Genomic DNA, 27,893 nt, shown 5'->3' with positions numbered 1-27,893 from the left:
AAAGTATAGTTAACTGCGGTACCCATTAGCATATCAAAGCACTGTCTCAGCTTTGCAAGTTCCTGCCAGCATTCTGGCTAGCCTCAGCCCTTCTCATCCTGAGTTCTACCCCAGAGCTCTTTATTCCTGGCTTTCCTTCGCCAAGCTGCTTGTTCCTATAGAACCCCGGCATCTTGGTCATGCCTTCTCTTGGCTTTTGGCTCTTGGTGGTCTTTTCTATCTTGGCCCTCTCTGTTTTCTCGGCTTCTCTTCCTCACCCTCACCCCATGCGCCACCTTCCCATGGCCTGGTTCGGCCTGGTTCACTCTGCTGATCGAATTCAGTGTGTTATTTTCTCTCCCTGCTCTAGACTCTTCCAGATGCCTCTGGCTGTACTCCCCCTAGTATCTACCGTAAAAACCTCCTCAAACACACCTTGGAAAAGGTCATGTCCTCATTTATTCACAGTCACCACGTAGTTTGGTCTCCCGAACAAAATAAAAACTTCGTAGAGGCAAAAATGCATGTGGCACTTGCTTTAAATTACTCTTTTTGTCATATTATTTGCCTATTTAATTGTGATTTATTTTTCTTTTATGATTTTCTTTTTCTTTATCTTCCCTCCCCCCTTAACCTATTTACCCATGAATAAACATTGCCCCTTTTCTGTCCAGTACACCTATATATCCCACATCCCTCTGGTGATTTATCTTGTCTGTGGCCGGGTGAGAAGGCAAGACAGTTGCTTTCCGTGCTTTTCCATCACTCTCCACCAAGGGCAACTCAGGGTCTGGGCGTCTTAACCAACTTAGAGCCTTGTGAGTTCCGCACCCTGCTGGCGCCCGCTGGCTGCCCGCCTGCCTCGGAGCGCGCGCCCGAGCCCGTCCCCGCCGCTGGGAGCGGCTCCGATCGGCGGCGCCCTGGCTCCCGGCGGGCGCGGGAGGACGCGTTCGGGATCCCGGCGCGTGCAGGCGGGCAGCGGGGCGAGCGCGGTTCCCGCCGCGGGTTTCGGGCCACCAGAGCCGCCCGTCCTTGCGCACTCGGTCGGAAAGTTCTGCTGGCTCCAGCGGGAGCGGCGTGAGGGCCGGGAAGGTAAGCGGAGAGCCGCGCGCGGGAGTGGCAGCCCTGCAACTTCGCAGGGTTTCGGGGACCGGGACCGGGGGAAGAGGCTCAGATCCTCTGTGCGCGTCCCCTCTGCGCGCGCCCTGGAACCTGGTGCGCGCCGCCTGACTCGCAGCTCCCTCTGGGGATCGCGGGAGAGCGAGCGGTCCTCCCCCAACAACGAAGCTGCCAGACCAGCGCTCCAGAACCTTCGCAGCACCTTAGATACCTGGTGCCCCAAGGAAATATTCCGAGGGGAAAAGGCAATCCTGGGGCCCTAGGAGGTGTGGGTTTCACCAAGGGCGAGTCGTGCCCCGCAGCACTTTCCTTTCCCAAGACTAAGAAAGGACCCCAAGTGGGATCCGTGCAGTTAGGGTCTGGGGCAGCTGCTGTGGTCGGACAGCAGCCTGCTCTCTGTACTTGGGGATCCCCTTGCCAGAGAAAGAACGAAATTTATAAACCCCAGATGTCATAATCAAGATCGGTTTCAGCGGTTTAGTTTTGAGAGTCTGTACTGTAGAAAAAGATCAAAGACACCGTATCAAAATACAGTACAGGGATCCAAGGGGGGGGGGGGGGAGTTTTAACCAGGTAACAACTGGGAAAAGTTAAAAAAAAATATCTGTTAGTAAGTACTAAAAGAATAACATTTAATAAATTAATGGAAAGTAGATGTAGAATCCCACGTTTAAAAGAAAACTGAATCAAAAAATAACAAAATTACCCACCTTCCTGATGCTCGTCCTGTGTACTAAGTTATTTTGAATGTGTACGCTTGTAAAGTGCAATTAAACTTAGTGACAGCCTTGAAAAAGTATCATTGGTGTCTGTTGGTGTTGAGTTTAGTGACTATTTTGTTTCCCTGCTCATGTATTAATTCTAAAATCTATTGCATGAAATATTAATTCCGTGCTAGTACAGTAACTAGGTGTCCTTCATGGAAGAAAACAACATTAAACAGGGCGACAGAAACAAACTATCAAAAATGGATCTCACTTTCCCCATTTGCAAAAATAAAGGGATTAATTGGTCCCAAATAACCTGAGGTTCTTCTGTCCTGAAAAATCTGTGTGTGGTCTCTAAGAGCTTCAGATACTCAGCCAAAACCGAAATCCACATTAAAGTATTATCTGTTGTCAAAACTTTATAGTTAAATGGGAGGCATTCGCTAGTTAAACTTATTAATCCGATTAGTCTTTCAAAATAGCTGAATCATTGTGTAGCCTGTGCTTGAGAATTGTTTCATTCTGTGCTGTTGGATATAAACACGTCATAGGAAGCCAAGAACCTAGAGTGCAATCTTCAAGCCTCACGCGTGGGCAGCTACAGCACCTCTGTCTGCTCTTCCTGACCAGGAGAATCCGGAAGCTTTCGCTACGGTGCATGACAAAGCAGGAGACTTCAAAGCTGCTTTGGAAAATGTCTATGATGGATAAGCAAGCCTGCACACTGCAAATTGAGATTTTTTTTGTAATTATACCGTTCAGCTACAGTTGTGAGTGATACAGAATTCGTTTGAATTTACCTGTGGAATAGAGGAACATATTGAATTACTAATTACGTTTTTTAAAGGAAAGGGGGGAAATTCCCCTTTATCTAAGTATAGAGATTGTGTTAAATGTGTTAATGTAAAAGTTATTATTGGTATTAACCAAAATAAATAAGTAGAAGTTGATGGATTGAATCACCTGCAGTATAACCATGGAAAGTCCTTCTCCAGCCCAGGGAGTCCTCCTCTAGCCCTGAGAATCCAGGGCTAATTCACATAGACCTGCAATGACTTGTCACTTTGTGTTCTCTAACAGAAATAACCCCCAGGGGCTGTCACACTGAGACTGGCCAGGATAGGATTACCAAGAAAGAGAGTGTGGAGTACAGTCAGGAGAATGAGCACACTCCTGAGCTTATAGGGGAGCCTCTGGGATCTGAGAGCAGATACTCCATAATACAAACAGTTCTTAGAAGGGTTAATTTTTTTCAGGTTGACTGAATAAGAAGGGACAGGAAAAAGCCAACCTCTGAATGTGCCTGTGACATCATTCTCTGGAGACAGGTGGCTTTTAAGAGCTCTGACCTAATGAATTCCCAGATGGGTTTACTGGTGACATTATTGGGTGGTAGTAAATAATAGGAGATTGACCTGGTAGGACTACATCATGGGTGGTGTGTTCTTGTGTAGCTGTGTCTTGTGTGGCCTCTTCCTGCACTCCTCCTGTTTCCTTGTCTCCGGGACACAACCTACTTTGCCATGCCACGCCCATTGTAATGGTCTAGCACCTCTGAGAACTCTTAAGTTGTTCTCTTAGGTAATTTTGTTGTCACAGAGATACAGAAGGAACTCAGACAGCTCTGAAATTTGAAATGCTTGTAGTCCTGAGCGTTCCAGACAGGGGAACCGGAGCTGTGAGATTCTTAGATGGAGAGACTGTTGCTCTGTGAGGAAGTTGGTGTTTGTGAAGTCTGTTACACTCACACAGCAGGGGCATGGCTCCTCTGGAGGCCTGTCTTCCTCAGAAGGTATTTGTCTGTAGATCAAGGTGGGCTAAATAGTAAGTCCAGTTTTTTTTTTTTTTTTTTTTTTTTTTTTTTTTTTTTTTTTTTTTTTATGATTTGTACATGCTTGGCCCAGGGAGTGGCACTATTAGGAGGTATGACCTTGTTGGAGTAGATGTGTCACTGTGGGCGTGGGCTTAAGACCCTCACCCTAGCTGCCTGGGAATCAGTATTCTGCTAGCAGCCTTCAGATGAAGATGTAGAACCCTCAACTCCACCTGCATCATGCCTGCCTCTGTGTTGCCATGCTCCTACCTCGATGATAATGGACTGAACCTGTAAGCCAGCTCCAATTAAATGTTGTCTTTATAAGACTAGCCTTGGTCATGGTGTCTGTTCACAACAGTAAAACCCTAAGACAGTTTTGCTTTTAACTTCAGAACTTTGCTGTGAAAAACCTTGATACTTGTTGAATCTGGATAATGACTATGTGGGGTACTGGGTGTGTTACATCCCCTCCCCTCCCCTCCCCTCCCCTCCCCTCCCCTCCCCTCCCCTCCCCTCCCCTCCCCTCCCCTCCCCTCCCCTCCCCTCCCCTCCCCTCCTCTCCTCTCCTCTCTTCTCCTTTTCCCTTCTCTTTTCTTCCCCTGCCAGTGCTGGGAACCAAATCCAGGGATGCTCACATCCTAGGCAAACACCCTACCACCTCAGGCCCTATTTTGTCTGTTTTTATCTATGTATAAAATGATTAGGCCGGAGAGTTAACCAGCTTAGTCAGTACGAGGACCTTAGATCAGGTCCCCAGCCTGTGAGGGGCGCATGTGTAACCCCAATGCTGGGGACTAGTGGGGACAGGCTGGTCCTTGAGCTTGCTAGCCAATCAGTCTGGCCATTAGTAAGCTCCAGGTTTAGTGTCTGGCCATGTTTTAAAAACTAAGAGAACAATAAAGGAAGGCAACTGACACAGCACGCTAATCTCTATATGCATACACATGTGTGCACACTTAGACGCAAACATATACATACTTTAAACACATATACAAAATTTAACATTTATTCACCAGAAAAAAAATGAATTTGAAAAAATGAGGTATTTACTAATGTGGCATTTCATTTCAAATTATATAGGGATTTAAAAATACATGTCAAGCATTCGAACATAGGTTAGCATTCCTTAAATATAGGGAATCTATAAGCAGGGAAGGTTTCAGAATAAAAGCCTATAATATGACAGGCAATGTCCTGTGGACTTAATCATGGAAAGATCTAAAGAAAATCGATAGCATTGACTCTTTTTAAGTTCTGATTGTTGTGTTAATGCATTACTATCTTTGCAATTAAAATATTTTTATATTTATATTTTATATGTGTATGAGTATGTTGAGATTTGGCCTGTTGCTACGTGTTGTAATTCTAAACTCTATACCCAAAGGTCTAGGCCTATGAGTGACTTCTCATGTTTACAAGCTTTTGTTTTGCAAACCTTGTTACTTGATTTAAAACTATTGGTTAAATACAATTGGGTACAGCCAATGACTGGAAGGATTAGAGGTAGGTGGGTTTGGAGTGACCTGGTTGGAGGAGGGAGGAGAGAAGGAGGAGGGAGGAGGATAGGGAAGAGGAGGCCGCCATAAGGGGAGATGGACCATGAGCACATGACCAGGAGAAACAGCAACTGTCTGGGGTACACCACTGCAGAGGTAGCCAGGCCAGCAGTTAGAAGAGTAGATTAAGGGTTGCACCCCAGTGATTGTCAAAGACAAATAAAATAACCACAGTTCGAGTCCCATTTATTTGTAAGCTAACTGGGGATAGGCTTAAATTGGTTGTACTGTATGAGCGTTTTACCTGCATGTATGTATGCGCACCACATGCATGCTTGGTGCCCATGGAAGTCAGGAAAGGATGTTAGATCCTCTGGAAATTGTGAATCACCACGTGGGTGCTGGGAACTGAACCTGGGTCCTCTGCAAGAGCAACGAGTGCTCTTAACTGTGGAGCCATCTCTTCAGTTCCTGATTTTTTTTAAATGTAAAATTACATTATTGTTTTCTAAATTTTGTAAAGAATGGAAACTGAAAGCTGAAAAAAGTTGGATACCAGACATGGAGTTGCAGAGTTTAGAGTCGCCCAGCTGGTGGTTGGTCTTGCTTTAGTCCAGTATTTCCTCACTGTGATGTTTTGGAATGATGATATATATTCTGTCATGTTTAAGGTATGTGATCTGATTTTTTATTTATAGGGGATTATAGTTAAGAGATTACATGAATCTCAGGAGAGACTTTGAACTTCTGACTTTTAAACATTGTTGAGGCCCTGATGGACTAAGGAGACTATTGAAGTTGGACTAAATGCATTGTGCACTGTGTTATAGCTACAAGCCTATGGGTGCCAGGGAGTAAAATGTGGTAGTTTAAATAGGTTTGGCCTCCGTGGATTCATGTGTTTGAATGTTTGGCCCATGGGCAGTGGCACTATTCGGAGATGTGGCCTTGTGGAAGGAAGCGTGTCACTGTGGGGGTGGGCTTTGCTCTATGCTCAAGCTCCATCCAGTGTTGGAACTTCAGTCTACTGGCTGCCTTTAGATCAAGAAATAGAAGTTTGGCTCCTCCAAAACCAAGTCTGCCTGTAGGATGCCATGGTACCACCATGATGATAACAGCCTGAACATCTGAAACTGTAAGCCAGTCCCAATTAAATGTTTTCCTTTAGAAAAAGAAAAGGAAAAAAAAACAAAGAATGTGAAGTGAAGCTAGTGTATTATAAAAAGGAAAGGTTTCTGCACCTTTACAGCAGAGCAAACATTATCCTGTACATCTTTGTGTACATTTATACAAGTTTCATTCATAGAAGCCGGAAACTTTTTTTCTAATAAAAAATTGCATTTACTTAGATGCATTCAGAATGTCAATACATAGTGGTATTCCATTACCAGAACACCAATTATCTTCATATAAGCCACATCAGAGACAACTGAAGATGAAAACAGATCAATCAACCAATCAATCAAACACAGAACTACCATCCTCATATATAACTGACCTGTACTGTGCTCTCACAAGAACCTGCTTTAAATTTCCAGACCAATATACAACCCCCAGACTGTACCAGGCAGTTATTGGGTATTGCGATACCACCAGGACAGGGCTAGTTAAAGACACATTCAATAGTGTGTTAGCTGTTGGAGAAAAGACACTCTATAGTTTAAAAACGAATCCTACAAGGCCTTACATTTCAATTATTTTCTTTAAAAGGAGTGAGGTGTGTGTGGCGGGGGCGGGGATAAAGGCTTTATAGACAAGAAAAAACTGAACTAGAACCAACTTATCACCTTCCTCTTCCTTCTCATCTTCTTCCTCCTCCTCCTCATCTTCCTCTTCCTTCTCATCTTCTTCATCCTCCTCCTCTTCCTTTCTTTTGAGCCTTGACCCTTTTCTGCTGCAGCTGGTTTTCCTTTACCTCTGTAGACAGCACTGTCTTTTTTTTTCTTTTTTTTTTCTTTTTTTTGTATTTTTCTTTCATCTTGGCAGCCTTCTTGTCACAGGGCTACCTTGTCACCTGCAGCCCTGCTGTTCCACATCTCTCCGGGTTTCATTGCAGCATCACCAATGGACCAGCCAGGATAGTAGACTCCTTTGATTTGGGGGCTAAACAAAACAAGAAGGTGGAAGGAGGCCACTTGGGTGCATTGGGGTCCTTGAACTCTTTTTCAGTCCCTCATTTGGATGGTCTAGGTTTTCATGTCAGTCTTGGCCCTGTCTTCACATTTCCCCTCCCTTTAGCAGACACGGTCTCTGCCTCTCTGAGGACTTCTTGCAGAACTCTGAGGAGCTGTCAGGAGCATCCGTGCTCCCTCTTGTGCTCCTCCTGGCCGCTTTGCACATAGACGCACATGAGGACTTCTGCCTCTTCCACTCTCCTTTGCCCATGTTTAGTTGATTTTCCTCTTTGAGGCACAGAATCGCCCAATACCCATCTGTCTCTTGCTTGTCCCAGCACTGTCTCTATGGACCTCAGTGTACTGCAATGTCTATGTGAGCAGGAACCAGATCGAGAAACGCTTTTAATTAAAGGGAAAGGGGGTGGGGGCTAAACACGAGTGAAGCCATTGGTCTGAGTTTTACTGCCCTACTTCAGTTCCTTTATAACAAACCAAACCTAACTTCATACTCAATCAAATGGAAACCTAATTTACAAGAATCCTTTCTGTAACAAATGGCCGGGTTTCAGCCAGTCAGGAAGAGCTGAATTTCAGCCATCTATAGGCAGCCAACTCATAACTCCATGCAAATGCGGCAGATGCCTCGTAGCCAGTACAGAGATTTTTGGTTTTGTGTTCTCCTTTTAAGTGGTTTGTATGAGGCTGGTTCTGCTGGGTAGCTCCTCTGAGTCCCTTGTCTTTATGCCTGACTGATCCAGGCCCCCCCTTTGCCCCACCTCTGTCAATTTGTCTAAACTTTTTCTTCTCATAAGATAATAATAGAGGTGCTTTCTTAAGAATATATATATTTTTTTTTTTGGTTTTTGGTTTTTCGAGACAGGGTTTCTCCGTGTAGCCCTTGGCTGTCCTGGAACTCACTCTGTAGACCAGGCTGGCCTTGAACTCAGAAATCCTCCTGCCTCTGCCTCCCAAGTGCTGGGATTAAAGGCGTGCACCACCACTGCTCGGCCTTAAGAATATTTTTTAAAATGCTAAGAAAACCTGTAGTGAACGTGGCATCAGTATTGAGGTGGGCGTGGTTAAGTACCTAAGGAAGAGCGTGAATTTGAGGCTACCTTGAGCTGTATAGCAAAGCAAAGGGGGTGAGTGGGAGACAGAACAAGAAAGAGAAGAAGAAAGGGAAGAGGAGAAGAAAGTAGAGAAGGGGAAAATAATGTTTTAATATCCTAGGTGATAACAGGGCCTTCCCAATTAAAAAGGAAATGTGTCTCAAGAGCAGATTGTGTGGGTCCCTGCTATTAAAAAGCAAGCTATTTTTTGGTCTATTATGTGGCTGTGAAGTCCAACATCGGAATCACAATTTCCCCTCAATGCAGTGTACTTACTTCTTCTGCCAAGGGTACTGATGTTTACTTGGTTTTCTTGAAGTTCACTAATTCAGCAGGGCTGTGTCATGATTAATTTCTGTATCAATTTCTCACTGAACTTGCTGTGTTCTCTCTATTGGAATAATTTATTGTTCTTAATGTGGGGGTGATCTTTCCATTATTAATATATTTCCCTCTCTTTTGTAATTCTTTACTGTGGACATCAGTCATTCTTACAGTATCTTAACTTTGCCTCCCGTGTCAGTTTTGTACGAGGCTTTGTACTTTCGTCCTGTTCTCTTCTCAGGAGGTCTAGAGAGATGACTCAGTGGGTGAAGACACTTAATGCCAAGCATGATGATCTGAGTTCAGTCCCGGGTATCAGGCCAAGGTTGGAAATAGAGAACTGTCTGCCCAAAGTTTTCCTCTGACCCCACACGCATGTGCATCAAACCCTGAATAAATAAGTGTAATTTAAAAGGTACAGCAATAGGTTGGGAATGAGGGTGTGGGGATTCTGGTGTGGCCAAGTCATTTCCTTGTTTGAAACTAGGAACAATACCTACCCATCTCTCCTTCCCATGGCTTCTCCTTCTTACAGCTATGAAGATTCTGGCTTAGAGTTCTTCATGAGGGATGTTAGTTGTCACCATAGCTTCTCCTATTCAATGATGGGATGATATTAACAATCAAGGGTCAACTACATTGTGTTGTGTTGTGCTGTGCTCTATTATATTATATTGTGTTATAATTGTTCTGAAAAGGCAGTATGTGAATCATAGTGCCTTTCTTCTGTTACATAAGGAAACTGAGTTCCTACAGGAAAAAAAAAAAGAAATAAAACACTTTAAACCTTTTAGAGTTTTATCTTGTAGAATCTAGGCTTTGTTTTCTGTCCTTGCCTTCAGTTTAAAATCAAATGTAATCTTAGCAGCTAATGGCAGCATTAACTGGCCATCTGTCTTTGGCCAGTTCATGGTCAGATAAGCGAGGGGGAAGGTTAACATAAAAATTCTGATTTCTTGGTCAAAGTCATTCCTGCCAAAGAAATTCTTCTTGGGAAGCAAGAATGCTGTCCATAAAAAGATGCGAATGCAGCTATTCTGGTCTGGATTCTTTTGCCCAGGAGCAGCTTTGAGCTGTGAGGCTGTAGTCTGGCCAGGTCTGATTTTCAGTCTTTAAAACAATGTCTCTCGGCAGGATTGTGGAATCATCACTTAACTAGTCCTTTAACGTCAACAGAGTTCTCACAGAATTGGATTTCTGGCTGCTTCTCATCAACCAGCTGATCTGCTAGCAGCTCTAGATTCACTTACCACAGGCAGCTGGAGCTAACAAGGGTGGGCAGGCACCCTTGTGGGTGGACACGCTTGTGAGTGTGCCGTGTGCTGGTCAAAGACTGTCTTTACATACCCAGATTCATTCACATACATTGACTGAACAGTTGCTGAAGGAAGCACTCTTGTAGCTCTGATGAGTAGACATAGCAATCCTCATTTCTTTTTTTTTAAATCATTTTTTACTGAAAATAAATTTGTTTTCATACAATATATTCTGACCACTGTTTCCCCTCTCCCCGTTCCTCCCCACTTTCCCACCCACCCAAAGCCACACCCTTCTTTCTCTCTCTTATTAGGATACAAATAGTCATCTAAAATAATAATGATGATGATATAAGATAAAATAAAGACAAACTAGATAAAATAGGACAAAACAAACAGACAAACAGAAAAAAAAAAAAAAGAGCCAAAGAAAGGCACAAGAAACACGTAAAGACACTGAAACACATATCTGCACACAGAATACCCGTAAAAATAAAATTGGAAGCCATAATACATAAGCCAAAAGGGAAAGGAGCCCAAACAAGGCATCATGAGACAAAACAAAGCAAAAACACCTTCCAAAACTATCACTGAATTCATGTTGGCTGTCTACTGCTGGGCATGGGGTCTGCCCTTCAGTGCGGTTCCATTAGAGAACACTAATCAATCCTCAATCCCAGGAGCCAGCTGAGGCCCAGAGAACGTGACAGAGTCGGGACAGGTGCCCAGGTCTGTTTGTGTCTAGATCTCCTATGTCTTGCCACCCTCAGTTGATTTCAACTTCAGAATCACTCTCTTTTTTTAATCTTAAAGAATGTAATTTTTAATACAATGTATACAGTTCCCAATACCAGGGATTGATTTCTGTGTAACCGAAGAAGTCTAATAAAAGAAATAGTTGCGTCTTAAGGACTGCTCCTCATCGGAAACTTTGTGGAGGAGACATGGAGATGGTGCAGTCTGTAAACTGTTTGTGTCACAATGTGAGGACCAATTTTAGATATCTGGCACTCACATAAAAAAAAAAAAAAAAAAAAAAAAACCCGCAGTTAAGAGCACTGACTGCTAGTTCAATCTTGAGCTCAATTCCCAGCAACCATATGGTGGCTGACAACCATCTGTAATGGGCATCCGATGCCCTCTTCTGGTGTGTCTGAAGAGAGCGACAGTGTAGCCACATTCATGAAATAAATAAATCTTTAAAAACGACAACAACAACAGGCAGGCTTGGTGCTGTGTTCCTGTAATCCTGGTGCTGAGGAAATGAAGAAGGATGGATCCCTGAAGCCTCATGGCCAGCCAGTCAAGCGGAATCAGTGAGCTATAAGCTCAATAAGACCCCCCATCTCAAAAAATAATGTGGGCCAGTGCAGGTGTACACACCTTTAAGACCAGTACTTTGGAGGTAGAGGGAGGAAGATCTCTGAGTTTGAGGCCAACCTGGTCTATAAGGTGAGTTCCAGGCCAGCCAGAGCTACATAGTGAGACTCTATCTCAAACAAAACAAATAAAACAAAATAAAAGGGCTGGAGAGTCGGCTCTGCGATTATGAATACTTGCTCTTGCAGAGGACCCACAATGGGTCGCTAACTCACAATGTGGCTCACAAGCACCCGTAACTTCTGCTCTAGGGGATCCAGCACCCTCTTCTGACCTCCTCAGGCACAAGCACACACGTGCGACAGGCACATGTGTGGGACATAAACATACATGTAAGCAAAAACCTCATACATATAAAATAAACAAAGATAAGTTGGCAAGCAATTACAGAAGACTCCCAGTGTTGGTCTCTGGCCTCCACATGCACATATGTGCATACACAAACACACATGTGCGAACATAACATACACACACACACACACACACACGCACGCACGCACGCACGCACGCACGCATGCACGCACGCACCAAAAGAAAAAAGATGTAAAACAATTCATTTGCTGAGCCATTTTAGGTCAATACATAGATTTAAATTAATAGAAAATTTATATTTTATTTATTCTGGCTGATATTTAATTATCTAAGAAAAATACCCTTTCCAAGTAGGGTGAGATTCAGTAATAGTCACGTTCACTTGGCGCAGAGCGCAGCTCTTCTATAATTCTACTTTGAAGGTTAATCTCAGAAAATGTACAGAGTGTGGTTCTGTAGAATTGGGGGAAAGGTGCAGGGAAAACGTTCGTGGACTTCCTTTACCCCCCACTGTTCAGCTGTTGGCACTGATGAATTCTGGAGGTGGAGGAGGAGGAGGAGCAGGAGGAGGAGGAGGAGGAGGAGGAGGAGGAGGAGGAGGAGGAGGAGGAGGAGGAGCCGTCGAGTTCAGTCCTTTCTTAAGAACTTACCAGGCTCCAATGAGCGGTCCAAATAGAAGATCCTCGGTACACTCGATGGTCACAGAGCCAAACAGAAAGTCCTGAATGTTGGAAAGGGATGTGTGTGTGTGTGTGTGTGGGGGGGTATTCTATGGAGGAGAGGGAGGGGGTTTCTAGGGAGGAGAGGGAAATAAGGGTGTGGGCAAATGAGAAATCAGAATGTATTATACAGCCGGGCTGTGGTGGCGCACGCCTTTAATCCCAGCACTTGGGAGGCAGAGGCAGGCAGATTTCTGAGTTCAAGGCCAGCCTGGTCTACAGAGTGAGTTCCAGGACAGCCAGGGCTACACAGAGAAACCCTGTCTCGAACCGCCCCCCACCCAAAAGAATGTATTATACATTCATGGGTGAAGTTGTCACAGAAGAAACAATTTCAAAGTTTGTTTTTAAATATTAAACAAAAATTACTTGTGGAACTAGGGCCCTAATAAAACATTTGCTTAGTGCTACAGTTTTATCATAGTGAGTATTTTGAGTAAACATTAAATACTCATCATTAATGTGTGTAACGTTATCAACATGGCAAGGAAGGCAGGCAAGCTTCTAACATGCTTGCATAGACCAGCTTAATAAAAGGACGGATCATGCTGACTATCTGTTTCATGAACACGGTAGAGAAACAGTGACGTTTTGCTCAAGGTGCTTGTAAACGAGTCTGTGAGGAAGGGGAGTCTTTATGGCAGGCATAAGAATTTCCGTATTTCTCTTAGGCATGATTCGTTTGTTTTCTATGGGCTGGGGAGAGCACACACAGCATGGTATAGCCCTGCAAAGCTTTCCTGCCTGTTTGGTTCACTCTCTGCTTTCCTGAGACAGCAAGCGCTGTCTTTCTAAAGATCGTATTTATTTAAAAATCAGTTTGTTCCGATTTCCTCTAGCTGAGTCTCAAGTACACATCTAAACTCTTAGTTTAATTATGTAAATGGCCCTTGTAATTTGGAAACTAGCTCTTTATAGTGTCAACATTCCAGTATCAGTAAAATGCCAGCTCTGTGTGAGAAGGAATTTGAATTATTGCATATATCGGCTTACTGGTCCTTTGAGAGTCAATGCTATGAGCATGTTTTGAACACAAGCCTTGTTGAAACACAACTGACATATAGTAAAGAAGAGCTTGAGCATATGCAATTCCTCCACTTTCCTTCTGTACGATTTATTACACAAGAATGTGTTGGTGAAAGCTTTAGGCTGTAACCGGATGCCCTAAGCTATAGAGGAACACACAAAACACCAACACACACGCCTCAATACGAACCAGCTACCCTGCCTGCATCACACCTTGGCCTCTGATGTCAGCTTCTGCTGTTCTTTAACATGTATGACCTCTTCTATAACAAAGCATGTTCATTCCACATTGCTAACATGCCCAAACAGTTCAGTTGAGAAGTGCTAGCTAGCGTTTGCTAAGTCTTCGTATTGAAGAGAAATAGTGGAAGCATTTTGGAAGAATCTGGGTGTGTGGAGAGAACGAGAAGATCCTGGTGGTGCCTGAGAGGTGCAACATGGGAGCACAATGCACTCTGCCAGGTGTCAGAGCTGTGGAGAGAAAAGGCTATGGTTGGCAGAAAATCCAGGCCAGACAAGAGGCTTAAACACAAGTGGAAGGACGGGGGCAGGTGGGTGAGGAGTCAACGTAGCTATTCACAAAGACCTTGAAAGGAGGTTGTTGCTTGGTGTAGCAGGGCTCTTGGAGCCTTAGTCATGGCTGCTAGATGCTGTTGGGCTAAACCAAATTAACTTCCCAGCCAGAATCTAGAAGTCACTTGAGGGAAACTGCACATTGGATCAAAAATGAGTTTCTGATGAGACAGGTGCCTAAGTGCTTAATCTAAACGCATGCTTCTCTGGCCTGCATTTTGAAGTGAAAAAGATGTTCAAAGGACTTGAAAGACATGGAAGTTTTTTGTTCCTCCCACCTATCCACCTGCTGCTGCTGTTCCCGTGCACGTGTTCTCTCTCTCTCTCTCTCTCTCTCTCTCTCTCTCTCTCTCTCTCTCTCTCTCTCTCTCTCTCTCTTCTCTCTCTCTCTCTCACTCTCTCTCTGTCTCTCTCACACACACATACACACACACACAGAGTGGGGGTCAAAGACATATTTGTGTATTTTTGACCATTTTACATATATAAAATGATGCTGTTATTTTATCAAATTCCTATCCTTTTACAAAGGTGAAGGCTTAGGATGTTACATCACTAATCCACTTACCTCCCTGTGGGTCAGGTTGCAGTTCTGCACAGTGCAATGATGTTTAGGATCACATATGTTGTGTTGTAGCAGAATTGCCTCTTGATGGCTACACGTAGACTAGCACTGCCATGCCACTGGATAAGGGTGACGAGCCCTTCCTGTACGGAAGGAGTCCAGTTTTGATCAAGACCAAAGATGACTTCCTTGATGCAGCTGCTTTCAAGATGTTTTAACAACATGATTAATCAGATTTTTCTGACTTAAATATACAGAGTATTACGTGTCCCATGCTTCATAGACATGCATTTTAAATGTCATAAACAACAGTATTAGTTTAGTGAAAGGCCTCATGTTTAGTGACAATTCTAAACACTGTGTGACTAGCTTTCTGTTGATGTGTGTGTGTGTGTGTGTGTGTGTGTGTGTGTGTGTATGTGTACAAAACCAGAAGCTCGAGGTCTTAAACCAACATTTATTATCTTGTTTTCTGTGAGTCAGGAGTTCTGGATGCCCAGCTTACGGCCTCACAGATCTGCAATCCAGAGGTCAAACACATTTCATTTCTCATTTGGAGTTTGCAGTCTTCCAAACTCCAAATACCTGGAGGATTTTGGTTCTCGGTGACTACAGGACCAAGGTCTTGATTACCTTACAAGTTGTTTTGCTGGTTCAGGTCTTCTTTGATTTCAGAGAGATCACTTGTAGTTCCTGACCTTAGAGACTCCACAGGGAGACCGCAACCTGGATGCTTGCCTATCTTGGGGTCTGCAGGAGCACAGTTCTGACTCGCTCTTCCACCTAGTCCTCTGAGCCCCACATAATGTAATCAGAGGAGAAGCTGTTTTACCATTATTTCCCATAGGCTGTTGTCTAATTGGGGGAACATCTACAAATTCCACTCACAGCGTCTCACCCTCCACAAGTGGGAGCTAGATTGAGAGATTTGTATAGTGGGAGCCATTTAGAGCATATGCACAGAGACGGGGAGACTGAGTTCCGAGGAACGTCTTTGAAGTGTGTGTTAAAGTGTGAACACATTCGTGGTTCAAATAATCAGAGATGATGCCAATTAAGACATAGGGATTGGAGAAATGCAATATTTTCTAAAGGTCTCTGTGAGTCTCCACATTCTTTAGTAAGCCACAGACCAGCCTGCAGAATGACAAGACACAAAGAGTCGCCTCTATGCCCTGAGATCCATAGCTACTGTGAACCCTCTGGAACCCAGAAGATGGAATTGAAGGAGCAATTCAAGTAATATGATTACTTGGACAAGTGAAACTCTCCCAATGTAAAAGGAAAAATTATGTTTACCTTGATAGGACAAAGGGTTCTATACCTACAGGGTTGACCATGCCTGTAGGCAGAAACCAGATGGTGAAATCAATGCCTTAGGTAGCATTGACTGTGGTGCAAGAATATTGTAGCCAATGTCATTAACATTGGTGTTAACTCTGTTTTTGATCCTGGATACTTCTTGCATATCTGTATGTTAATGCATTATACATATGTGTCGTTTGCCAGCGTCTTGCAAAGCCTTTCCATCCCCTCTTGTTGCTGCTTGAGGGACTCTCCACCAACATTGTTTAACAGAAATACAACACAAGCCACACATGGTTTTTAGAAAGATGTTATTATTTTTATGTTTTGTATATGGGTGTTTTGCCTTCATGTATGTCTGCGCACCATGTGTGTCCAGTGCCCACAGAGGCCAGAAGAAGGCATCAGATCACCTGGGACTGCAGGTATACATGGTTGTAAGCCACCATGTGGATGCTGGGAACTGAACCTACAGGGTTCTCTAGAAGAGCCCCCAGTGCAATTAAAATGTAAGCCATTCCTACACACACACACACACACACACACACACACACACACACACACACACGAATTTTAACTTCCCCAGTGGTAACATTTTTAAAGTAAGGACAGATGAAAATAGCTTTAATTACAAATTTTTGTTTAACCTACTATCTCCAGAGTACTCCCATTTCAAAAAAAATCATGGAGCAGCATGCACTCACTTCTCTAAGTCTTCAGAACTCATTGTGAACAGTGCATCCCCCCACATGTGCCACACTCTGGGGGGCTCTACTGTGTGGCTCACATATGCCACTTTGCGCAGCACAGCTCCTAAACTCCCGATTCTGGTCAAGAACATTTGAGAACCATGGTTCAGTTCTCAGCACCCACATGAAGACTCACAGCTGTCTGCAATTCCAGTTCCAGGGGCTCTGATGGTCTTCTCTGACCTCCTCGGGAAGTGTCTGTCAGCTTACTTACTACACAGATGCACAAGTCTCCAGCCCTTTCAGAATGACTGATGTGAGAGAAAATACCTCTCCTAAGCAAGAAGAGAAATGGAGACACTTATGCTAACTTTCCTGTTACTGCGGCGTGTATCTTATAAAGAGGGAGAGTTCATTCACAGTGTTGGAGAGTTTAGTTTGAGGTTGTTTTTTTTTTCTTTTAGATTTGTCTTATTTACCTGGGTATGGCAGCTCGTGTCATTTAATCCCAGCACTCGAGAGGCAGAGGCAGGCAGAGCTCTGTGAGTTTGAGCCTAGCTTGGTTATACAGTCAGATCAGGTCTAGGTCAGCCAGGACTACAAAATAAAACCCTGTTTTAAAACAGAAAAGAAAGCCAGGCAGTGGTGGCGCATGCCTGTAATCCCAACACTTGGGAGGCAGAGGCAGGCAGATTTCTGAGTTCGAGGCTGGCCTGGTCTACAGAGTGAGTGCCAGGACTACACAGAGAAACCAAAAACAAAACAAAAAAACAAAACCATTTCATTTATGTCTGTGCTCACATGTCTGTGTGTGTGTATCTTTGAGTATATGAATAAACACATATATATTTGGAAGAGGTCCCAGTGAAGGTTGAAAAACTTTTCGAGATCTCTTGATCTGGAGATAGAGACATTTGCGTGCTACCCAGTAAGGGCTCCAGGATCCAAACTTTGGTTTGGTTTTGGGTTTTGTGGTGTTTTGGATGAGTGGCCCCTTAGGCTTTAATGTTTGAATACTAGGTCTCCAATTGGTGGAACGGTTTGGGAAGGATTAGGATGTGTGGCCTTGTTCAAGGAGATGTGTCATTCAGGGTAGGCTTTAAGGTTTCCAAATAATCTGTGCCTCTTGACGTAAATTCTCAGCTACTGTTCCAGCACCATACCTGGCTTCCTGCTGCCATGCTCCCCACCATGGTGAGCATGGGCTCCAACCTCTGGACCAATAAGCCCCAAATTAAACGTTTTCTATTATAAGTTGCCTTGACCATAGTGCGTTATCACGGCAACAGGAAAGTGACGTATACAGTCCTTATGATTGAGTAACAAGCACTCTAACTTGGCAGGCGTGTTAGCTGCCAAGTGATGCAGATGTGATTTGGGAAGACCTGTTAGGAAGTATTGGACCGAGGAAGGAAACTGTTGCTGGCTTTCAGAGAGAGGAAAGCAGAGGGGTGGCTAGTCATGGGCCCACGGGGTAAATGGGAGGTCAGAACACAGGAAAATGACAGCAAAGAAATCACCTTGGCAGGACTGTACCAGCTTTGCATCACTAAGTAAAGATAGAGAGTAGCCAATGTAACTGTCTATATTCCTGTCTTCAGCTGTAAACCTCTAGGGCAAGGTGGTGTCTAAAACTATGCTAGTCTCAGTGGTTTAGCTCTAACATATCCAAGCAACAAGTACAGTGGTGCTATTTTTATATTATTTTAAGTAATAGTATGAGGGGAAATATTTCTTCATTTGAGCCACGTGGTACTATTTATTTGTTTGCCATCTAAAACAGTATGCATTGACATGTATGTAATGTATTCTGACCAAATTTATCCCCCTCTACCCTTTCTCATGCTCTCATTGTGACGCCTCCTTCCCAACAAGCTCCCCTCTTAGTTTATGTGTGCATGCATGTGTGTCTGTGTCTATACATATGAATTTCTGTGTTGTGTGTGTTTATGTGTGTGCATGCTTGTGTGTGTGTGTCTCTATGTGTGTCCGTGAGTGTGTTTGTGGATATGTTTAGTTGGGGTTGGTTGTATATGGGTGGAGAGTTGTTTACCAGAGCATAGGCAACATACTAACGGCCACAGGCCATATCACTGATGAAAATGATCAGCTGCCAATAGCTTCTCAACTAAGAGTGAAGACTCAAGAATCCCCCTCAATCCATCATGGGATATTATGGGCCCAGTCTTGTTGCAGCTAACCACAGCTGCAGTGTTTTGCACACATGCAGTGCAAAGACCATGCCATGACCAGAAGATGGCGTTTCTCTGCACCTCACCCCCAGCCCCCACTCTCCAGCTCTTCCTTTTTTTTTGGGGGGGGGGGGCCAAGACAGGATTTCTCTGAGTAGCCCTGGCTATCCTGGAACTCACTCTGTAGACCAGGCTGGCCTCAAACTCAGAAATCCGCCTGCCTCTGCCTCCCAAGTGCTGGGATTAAAGGCGTGCGTCACCACTGCCCAGCCAGCTCTTCCATTTTTAACTGCCGTCTCTCACATGTTCCGTGAGCCTTGGAGGGTATGATAGAGATGCCCAACTTAGGGCAGAGTACTCAACAGTCACTGATTCTCAGCACTTGGACCAGTTATAAGTGTCCACTAACCACGGCCCACCGTGTGACAACAGGCTTTCCTGACCAAGGCTGAGAGCAGCACTGACCCACACATATAAACACAAGTGTTCAGAAGGCAGTTTGATAATATGTCCATCTAGAAAAGCAGCAGCAGTAGGTGTTCTTCTAGGTGTGTGTTTGCTGGAAGAGGGTGGAGCTTGGCTTGGGGGAGGGCAGAACCCATGCAACGGGAAGGTAGATGAGAAGAATACTAATTAATGGTGGGAAGGTGGAGAGAGGGAGAGAGAGAGGAGGACCAAGACCTGGATTTGTTCTCTGACTTCCACATGTGCAGTTGGGTGCATGTGTGTGGACACAGATTCACACACGTGCACAGTTTGAACAAACTACCCTGAATGGGTGGATAACGCTGTTCCTGAAACTGTAATTTTTTTTTTTAAAGGGAATATCGTAAAGCTAGGTGTGACAAACCTTTCTAAGTTGTTGACCAAGGAGACCCTAGAAGCCCCCAAAACAATACAGGCTATTGGTATTGCTCTTGGTAACACACCAGACCTAGATAGTAAGACCCTACTGCTGAAGGTGGCATGCACTCTGGCTTCAGGACATAGAAAAATTAAGTTGAAATTGAGCTAGGAGTTTCCTCCCTGCTGCTAGCTTTTATGATGCTGGAAGGGACTCTGCAGGCTGCTGGGGTCACTCATCGGTTGTCTTATCCAGTTGTGAACCCTTTAAGGGTTCAATACTGACCTCAATACTGACCTGCTGAGCAAAATGTCCACAGGTGCAAAAGTGGCATGACCGTTACAGGGGTGACCAACTGCTTTCTGATTAGTTCTGAGATCCGCTTAACAGGACAGAATTACCTAGTGCTACAAACCTAGTCAAAAGCCCATGGATAAAGAAGCCGTAAGAGACCCTGATTGGGGAACCTATTACTGGTTGGGTGTTTGTTATTTGCTTTTTAGACAAAGACCTACTATGTGGCCTAGGCTGACCTTGCCTCCACCTCCTGAGTGTTGGGATTTCCAGAGTTGCCACCTTACCTTGTTTCTGGTACCACTTAAAGTAGATAGAATGGGTGGCGTTTCCCTTGCTTTGTCGGCGAATAAATGTTTCTAGGCTCACGTAGAAAAAGAAGGCCGAGTGGGAGCTGTGGTTTCTAAGTCCCGGTGATGTGGAAAGGAAACAGGTTAGTAGAGAATATGTGTCACACTTAAACAGTTTGTCCTTGAACAACTTTTTTTTTTTTTACCTTCTCTGAAATTCAGAATTCTCCTAAGTAAAATTACCCACCTCAGGGAGTTGTTCAGTGAGATAGTTTTAATGTCTGCCTAGCCAAGTACTTGTTCAATAAATGTACCATCTCAAGGGTAAGCAGGAAAAACGACAGCTGAGGAAAACGAGAACTTAGCATATGGAGCGCATACCAAAGTTGGGATCTGGTTCCAATTAATGAGAAGAATATTGGCATTTTGAGCTTGTGGGTTGCTTGGCAACTCAAACTAACTCAATAGCACCGACTACCGCACTAGTCTTTGTCTTTAATCAAAGCAGTAATTAAGTGTTCTTAAGAAGCTCACGGTTGTAGGCAAAGGGTTCACCTTGAATTTGGAGTTGGTTCAGATGTTTTGGGAGGAAAAAGATTTCCCAACTCCCCAGAGTATTCGTGCTGATGCCTCTCAGAGGTTGGGCTCTTTCCTGCATCTGTATACTTAGGGCACCCAGAAGGTGTTTTTGACATCCCATGTTAGGGGCGAATATCTTAGTATATTCAACTAACATTCATTGGATGCAAAGGGTCAGGCATACAATAAATAACATCTGTCTCTGGCCCTACTGCCCCTTACAATTTCAGAGCCTACAGGAAGACTAGGTCAATGTTCAATAATACACCAAATGCTTTCACGAGTGGCTGTCTGTGTCTCCAGATGTAGACTGTTATGAACTAAACAGTCCATTTAGAGCTGTATTTAGATTCCTGGCAAACCTGCTTCCATACTATCTGACTCAAAGATTTGCCTTCTAGCCCTAAGGAAGCTGGGCATACAGGCCCTTAAGCTTCCATGCTGCAGGGTGTAACCAACGACCCTTTACCTGAAGCCAGGAACTTTGCCAGGCTGTGCCCAGTCCCCCCAGGGACTTTGCCAGGCTATCCTAGCTCCCCCATGCTTGGCATGATGTTTTAGATTCTGCCTCCCTCAGACAGTGAGATAAGAAACGTATTGGTAAGCAGATAAGCACAACTCTGGGCTAACCCTCCTCAGGGTGCCACCAGGGTTATGCCTTCTGCCCTGGGTATCTTTTTATCATCTTATTCCTTTACAGTTCACAGTCTCACAGATTTAAGAGAAAAACCGAATAAACTAGAAAAGCTAGCTGACTGTGGTAGTTTGCTAGATTTTGTCTTCTCCATTTGTAGCTCAGTGGACAAGATCAGTTGCTGCTTGGGGAAGGAATCCATTGTGTTGTTTTGGCATTTCAGCGGTTATTTACACACAGAAATGACAAAGCCTGAGGGTCTGTGAGGCAGGCAGCTGGTGGATGAATCATGTTCCGTCATCAGAGCGATGGTGGCACATGGCAGAGGCCTTTTCCTGCCCATCACCTGCTCCTGTCAGTTCCCCCTCTTCTAATAAAGTACATCTGTTGTGGTGACTGGATAAAAACACACCAAGCCGGGCATGCAGTAATTCAATCAGGGCAAGTCAGCATTCTGCAGCGGTACCATGCCCAGGGTGGCTGCTTAGTGTAACAGGAGTGGGCCAGAAGCACAGTTCCTCCTAGGACCCTCAGGATCACAATTCTAGAGTGTAGACCCGGCATGCCCTCTGAATCAAGCATTTTAAGGAGCTGGTTCCCACATGCTCCTTTCTGAATCACCATGAACATTTACATGGCCTTTCTCTTATTAGCACCATCTTAATGTTTCATTGGGGATTATAAATTTTTAAGGAAGTTCAACCCAAAGTTCACAGACCTACTAGCAGGTCTTTTCATATTGGTTTTCGAGGTTGTGCTGAGTATTCTGAAGAATTGATTGACTAAAATGCCCCAGTTTTAAAAGTAAAACCACAGGGGAGTGACATTTGCAGGCTGGTATTTGCAGTTCCTGCTCCTCCTTGGGTTTCCGGGAACCGCTCTCTGCTGTGACAGTCCAGCAGTATAGAATTTTGCGTGTTGTTTTTCCAGGAGGAGAAACTGAGCATGTTCAGAATGCTGGTCTGCTTGAATCCTGTGTGTCACAGATTGTTCGTAATCAGGGATCTGCAAGCTGCTTGAAGTCTTTTAAAACAAGTAAAAATAATATAATAGCTCTAAGTTGTGTATCTAAGCCATTGTCCCTTCCGTCCTGTCCCCTTTCCTCTTTCTCCTCCTCCTCCTCCTTTCTGACTCTCCTGTGGGGTCGCCATGACTTGAGAAAAGTTTCATGAGTGAAGGGTGCCAACAGCAGCAACACCTTTGTGTCTAGTTCTGTCAGTGATGGCCCGTTCCCTGCCACTCGTAAGACATGTTCACTTCTGCGTGTTTTTATATTTTCCACGGGCTGTGCTACACGACGCCTTAACGGATGTCCTGGGCAGCAGTAAACACAGCATCTACATTCCAGGTCTTTGCACGGGTAGTCGGTGTTCCTCACGACTCAGGCTGAGGGGAGCGTCACAGTGACACCGTTGGTGCTGAGGACAAATGTGGTAAGTGATGCATTGATGCAGGACCTTGTCATCATGCCCAGTTCTCTGCAGACACAGGTCCCACCCGTGTTTGCATCTTCACGTGGTTGGAAAAGTAGAGAATACATGAACAGAGGACCAGAGTCAATAGTATTGTTGACCAGATGGTAAATGTTTAAGTAACAGGAAATAATGAGTTCATTTATATGGCTGCATTAACCTGAACCACAAATACAGAAAATCATGCTGTACTATAAAAGTTTTCTTAAAGTCTCTGAATCTAATTAAAAGTTTTCACAGGCTATTATGTATTCTTAAAGATCTCCCTCCTGGTCATAATACATGACCTATGTTTACTGATTTATTTGGGGTCCTTATAGTGTCATGTTTAAGCCATCTTTCACGGATGGCCATTTGCTTGGACCCAGCATGTAGGCAGGGCCACTTATGTCCTGGTCTGCTTGGATGGCTGTGTAGCTTGGACACATTCATTCCTGGCTCCTCTGAGCCTCAAATATGTTTAAAGTATCAGTATCTGTCAAAAGGGGTGGATTTTGGAAGGTCCATGGATTCATTGTAATTACATAGAGAGCTTGTTCAAAATACACACTCCTGGGATTTACCTTGATTTAATGTGTGGGGAAAGCCTTACGGCTCTCCAATTTTTGTCATGTGTGTCAAGCGATTCTGACTTATGCTGTGCCACTGTTCTAGACTAGCTGACCCAAGGATCTAGTTACTGTGATAAAACACTGACTAAAAACATCTTGGGGAGGAAAGGGTTTACTGCCCCTTACAGATTAGAGTCCATCATTGAGGGATACCAGATCAAGGAGCTCAAAGCAGGAACCTAGAGGCAAGGACTGGAGCAGAGGCCATGGAGGAATGTGTGAACTGACTTGCTCCCCGTGACTTCCTGAGTTTGCTCTCTCATATACCTCAGGATTGTCTGCCTAGGGCTGGCACCGCCCACAATGGGTGGGGCCCTTTCACATCAATCATCAACCAAGAAAAAGCCCTACCAACTTCCCTTAAAAAGTCTGATGGAGGCGTTTCCTCAGTTCAGGTTCCTTCTCAGGTGACTCTAGCTGGTCAAGTTGATAAAAAAACTAACCTGCACACGCCGAAAAATGAATAGCTAGCCAGTTTCTAGTAAATATGCTTTTTATTAAGCATTTAATTAGTGTTTGTGCTTAAAACATCCCAATTTCCTAACATTGGGAAGACAATTTGCATAATTGATGCTGCAGATTCATTAACTAAAGTACCAGTCCATTCTTTTTGCTTAATTAGATCCTCTGTCCCCTTTTTTTTTCTTTCACACAGGAAATAGCAAAATCTTTGTGGACTTGGTCTGAATTAGGAGCCCAGACAAGCTTAAAAGAAACTGGGACTGAACCGTTAGCTTTTCGGATCCACGCCCCGCTGAACCCCTCCATGTCGGCTTTCATGTCTCCCCGCCTGGGGAGCGTTAGAACCTTTCTGTGATGGGAAAGCGAAGGACTCTGTCATTGGCCTTAGGGTCATCTCAAGCGAACTGACAGGGAAGCAGATAGTGCAGCCATGGAGAAGAATTCAAGCTTATGGAAAAGCCTGGTGACTGAACACCCACTCTGCACCACCTGGAAGCAAGAGGCCGAAGGCGCCACTTACCACCTTGCCAGTATCTTGTTTGTAGTAGGTTTTATGGGTGGCAGTGGATTCTTTGGGCTCCTTTATGTCTTCAGCTTGCTGGGGCTGGGCTTCCTCTGTTCTGCGGTCTGGGCGTGGGTGGACGTCTGTGCTGCTGACATATTTTCCTGGAATTTTGTGCTGTTTATCATCTGCTTCACTCAGTTCGTCCACATCGCGTATCAGGTCCACAGCATAACCTTCGCCCGAGAGTTCCACATGTTGTACAGCTCCCTCTTCAAGCCCCTCGGGATCCCTTTGCCCGTCTTCAGAACAATTGCTCTGAGCTCTGAAGTGGTTACTTTGGAAAAGGAGCACTGTTACGCCATGCAGGGGAAAACCTCCATTGATAGGCTCTCCGTGCTTGTCTCAGGAAGGTTCGTGGGTGTCTTACCTCTATAGCGGTTCTGTGTTTCCTTGTTCTGTATTCTTTGCTGGTGCAGCATAGTCCTGGGTGGCATTTAGCACCCTGCGACTTTGAGAAAATCTTTGAGACGTGACATAGGTGTGGGGTATTTAGAGGGGTATTCTTGTTTACCTGAATCAGGAAATAATCTCAAGTCTTACTCTTTCATCTTACAAATACAATTTGCAAGGCTTAAAGGCAAAGCAAGAATTTAGTCCTGAGGATTCAGTAGTTGTAGCTAACCACTGAAAGTCAAGGAGACTGAGGCAGGTTGAGCTGGTAGATCCTTCATCGGCACGCTAAGTATTTTAGGTGGACTCTTTTGACATTCTTCTCCATAACGGGGAATCTTTAATTTTATATAATCAAATTTACTCAGTAACATTTGCCACCTTGTGAGAGGTGAGAGTAAAGACTTCAGATATATATGTGTATAGAATCTAAACTTGGAAAAGTTTGAGGGGGGAAAAACAATAATGTGTTCTTCATATAATTGAAAACATGAATGGCTGGAGAGATGGCTCTGCAGTCAAGAGCACTGGCTCTTGTTCCAGAGGACCAGGGTTCAATTCCCAGCACCTGCATGGCAGCTCATAACTGCCTGTAACTCCAGTTTCACGGGATCCAACACCTTTACACAAACATACATGCAGGCAAAACACCGATGCACATGAAACAAAATTATGTAACAAAAAGAAAGGCTTAAACCTTTAACTCACAGAGGTGCTTGCAGGAGACCTCCAATATGCTCTTAAAGTCCCTCCTGTGTAATCAAAAAAAAATCTGACTAAGTGCGCTCCAGTCCTGTGCGAGGCACAGTATACATGTGGAATGGATTCATCTCATGCATGTACACCTTGAGCTGTTGGTGAATTTCACTTACTGTTCTAGACTCCTAGGTGACAAATATCATATACAAATCTTATAGGGTACTATGGTAGTATATTTATTTAATATTTTGCTCTTCAAAATTCAACAGGGAAGAAGTCACCAAAGGCTAGAAGTATACCTCACCCCAAAAAAAACCCAATATCCCCCAAATGTGCACACACTTTCTTCTCACCTCGTAACAGACGTTCTTGTGTCTTGCTAGGATCAGAGTGACAGTCGATGGTGAATTTCTGCATTATATTTCCCCCTTTCAGTTCCTGGATTCTCCTGAGTGGGATTCACTAAGACCCACAGAGGAAGGCATTTTTCAGGTAAGGACTAATTATTCCCCATGGTTCAGACCCCAACCTTCTAAATAGATGAATATTTGCTTAAAGCAAGCAAGTGTACAAATAGAACAACATGCAATACACACAGCTTTAATTTATATTCAACTTTGATTACAGTTTGCTTCATGCATGATTCCTAATCGTGAGCTCTGCTGACTGACGTCACAGAGGTGCAGCCACAGAGTGAATGAGTCCTCTCGAGGTTTCCCATGTTGAACCTCTTATATGGGAATTAATACGTAAAGACTTGACTTTAAACACTGCCGGAAAAATAGTTTAGAAAATACCAAGAGAAAAAAAAAATCATGCTTTCAAAATGAATGGTTTTTGAAAGTGGAAGATGCCAATGGACAGATGGACGTCAGCTATTTTAAAGTTGCTGTCATCTTTATGCTGTCATGTGCTGGTGGTACTAAAAGACAGTCACTTAAGTCAGTTCCATTGATCATGCTATACTGTTTCCTATAAACTAACACACACATGTGCATGCACTTTCAGATGTATGTATATATGCAAGCATGGTATTTGTGCATTCCATATTGTACTAGAGAAACCATGTTGGGATTAGAAGTCCACAATCTTCATAGCTGTATATTCCTCTCATGTTAGCCAGCTTTGCGCTCTCGTTTTCATATCAGGTAGGTCTACATAACGCAAAACACGATCGAGAGGAGCACATGTGTACAGCATCGTGATTAGATAGAAGAAATAAATTGCGTAGTTTATTTTAATATATACTATCTTTAAGTTTTTAACAAAGTTTTGTGTATTGGTTGAGATGGTTTTTAACCTAAAAGGACAGTAGGAAACCCATTTAAAATTTGGGGCAGAAAAATGTGATCAAAAGAACTGGAGAGATGTCTCAGTGGTTAAGAGCCCTGCCTGTTCTGGCAGAGGCCGTGGGTTCAGTTCCTAGCACCCATGGGGCTACTCACAACCATCTATGACGCCAGTTCCCAGGGATCTGATGCCCTCTTCTGGTCTCTGTGGGTACTGCATGCAAGTGGTGTACAGACATACATGGAGATTCAAACACATAAAAATAAACCTTTAATAACCGTGTTTTAATCTGTTGTTTTCTAGCTTTGTTTTACATGTGTCTCTATGTTTTCCAGGTAACCCTCACAGCAGACACTGATTGTCGCTATGTGTCATGGAGGAGAAAGAAACTGTATCTGCTCTTGGCTCAGCATCGTTACATCTCCCGCCTGTTTTCGGTTTTAATCGGCAGTGACATTGCAGATAAACTCTATGCCTTGAATGACAGGGTATACATAGGGAAGAAACATCACTATGATATTCGGATACCCAACTACTATCAGATGTCAAGTCCGGACTTGTCCAGATCACCCCTAACGGAACAGTTTCGGAATACCAGACAACATTGTAACAAATGACATCAAAACCTGAAGTTGTGCGATTGCTGCAGAAAAAGACTTCATCATTCCCCAGACAGTTTGGAATCAAGACGCCATCGCCAGCTGTTTATTAATTTATTTTAACTTCTGCATTGCAAATAAAAGTTACAAATTTTCATGTATTCCTTGCTGTTATAATGGGAGATGAATAAGGATGGGCAGTTTGCCCTTCTGCATCAGAACTGAGAGAATGAGATTTCGTATTCTCTGCTATTTCCTCCAACACCCTGTCTGGTGCTGTTGGCGCAGGAGGAGCAGTTAGCAAATGGCAGCATGAGAGCAGGTTGCTATGGTCCCCAGACCCATTTCTAGAATCTGCTTTTTAGCCACAATCTTTGATGAATGTAAGTTACACTGTTGTTGTGGGAAGCAATTATTTCTTTTATATGTGAATTTCTTTGACATGACTGAAAAGAATAAATGTAAAAGAATATTAACTTG

General features: G+C 43.9%; 1 protein-coding gene across 1 annotated transcript; it reads left to right on the top strand.

Moving 5' to 3' along the window:
• The first annotated feature begins 888 nt into the window (after nucleotides 1-888).
• Popdc3 (popeye domain cAMP effector 3) lies at nucleotides 889-27,893 on the top strand. The gene is made up of 5 exons (XM_034524552.2): nucleotides 889-1,071; nucleotides 22,674-22,758; nucleotides 24,064-24,785; nucleotides 25,908-26,016; nucleotides 27,150-27,893. Exons 3-5 carry the CDS (start codon nucleotides 24,301-24,303, stop codon nucleotides 27,429-27,431), a joined length of 876 nt encoding a protein of 291 aa, XP_034380443.1. The 5' UTR covers nucleotides 889-1,071; nucleotides 22,674-22,758; nucleotides 24,064-24,300; the 3' UTR covers nucleotides 27,432-27,893.

The sequence above is a fragment of the Arvicanthis niloticus genome, chromosome 20 (genome assembly GCF_011762505.2).
Source record: "Arvicanthis niloticus isolate mArvNil1 chromosome 20, mArvNil1.pat.X, whole genome shotgun sequence".
NCBI lineage: Eukaryota > Metazoa > Chordata > Mammalia > Rodentia > Muridae > Arvicanthis > Arvicanthis niloticus.
The sequence above is the reverse complement of the archived record's forward strand: the minus strand, read 5'-3'. Positions and strand labels throughout refer to the sequence as shown.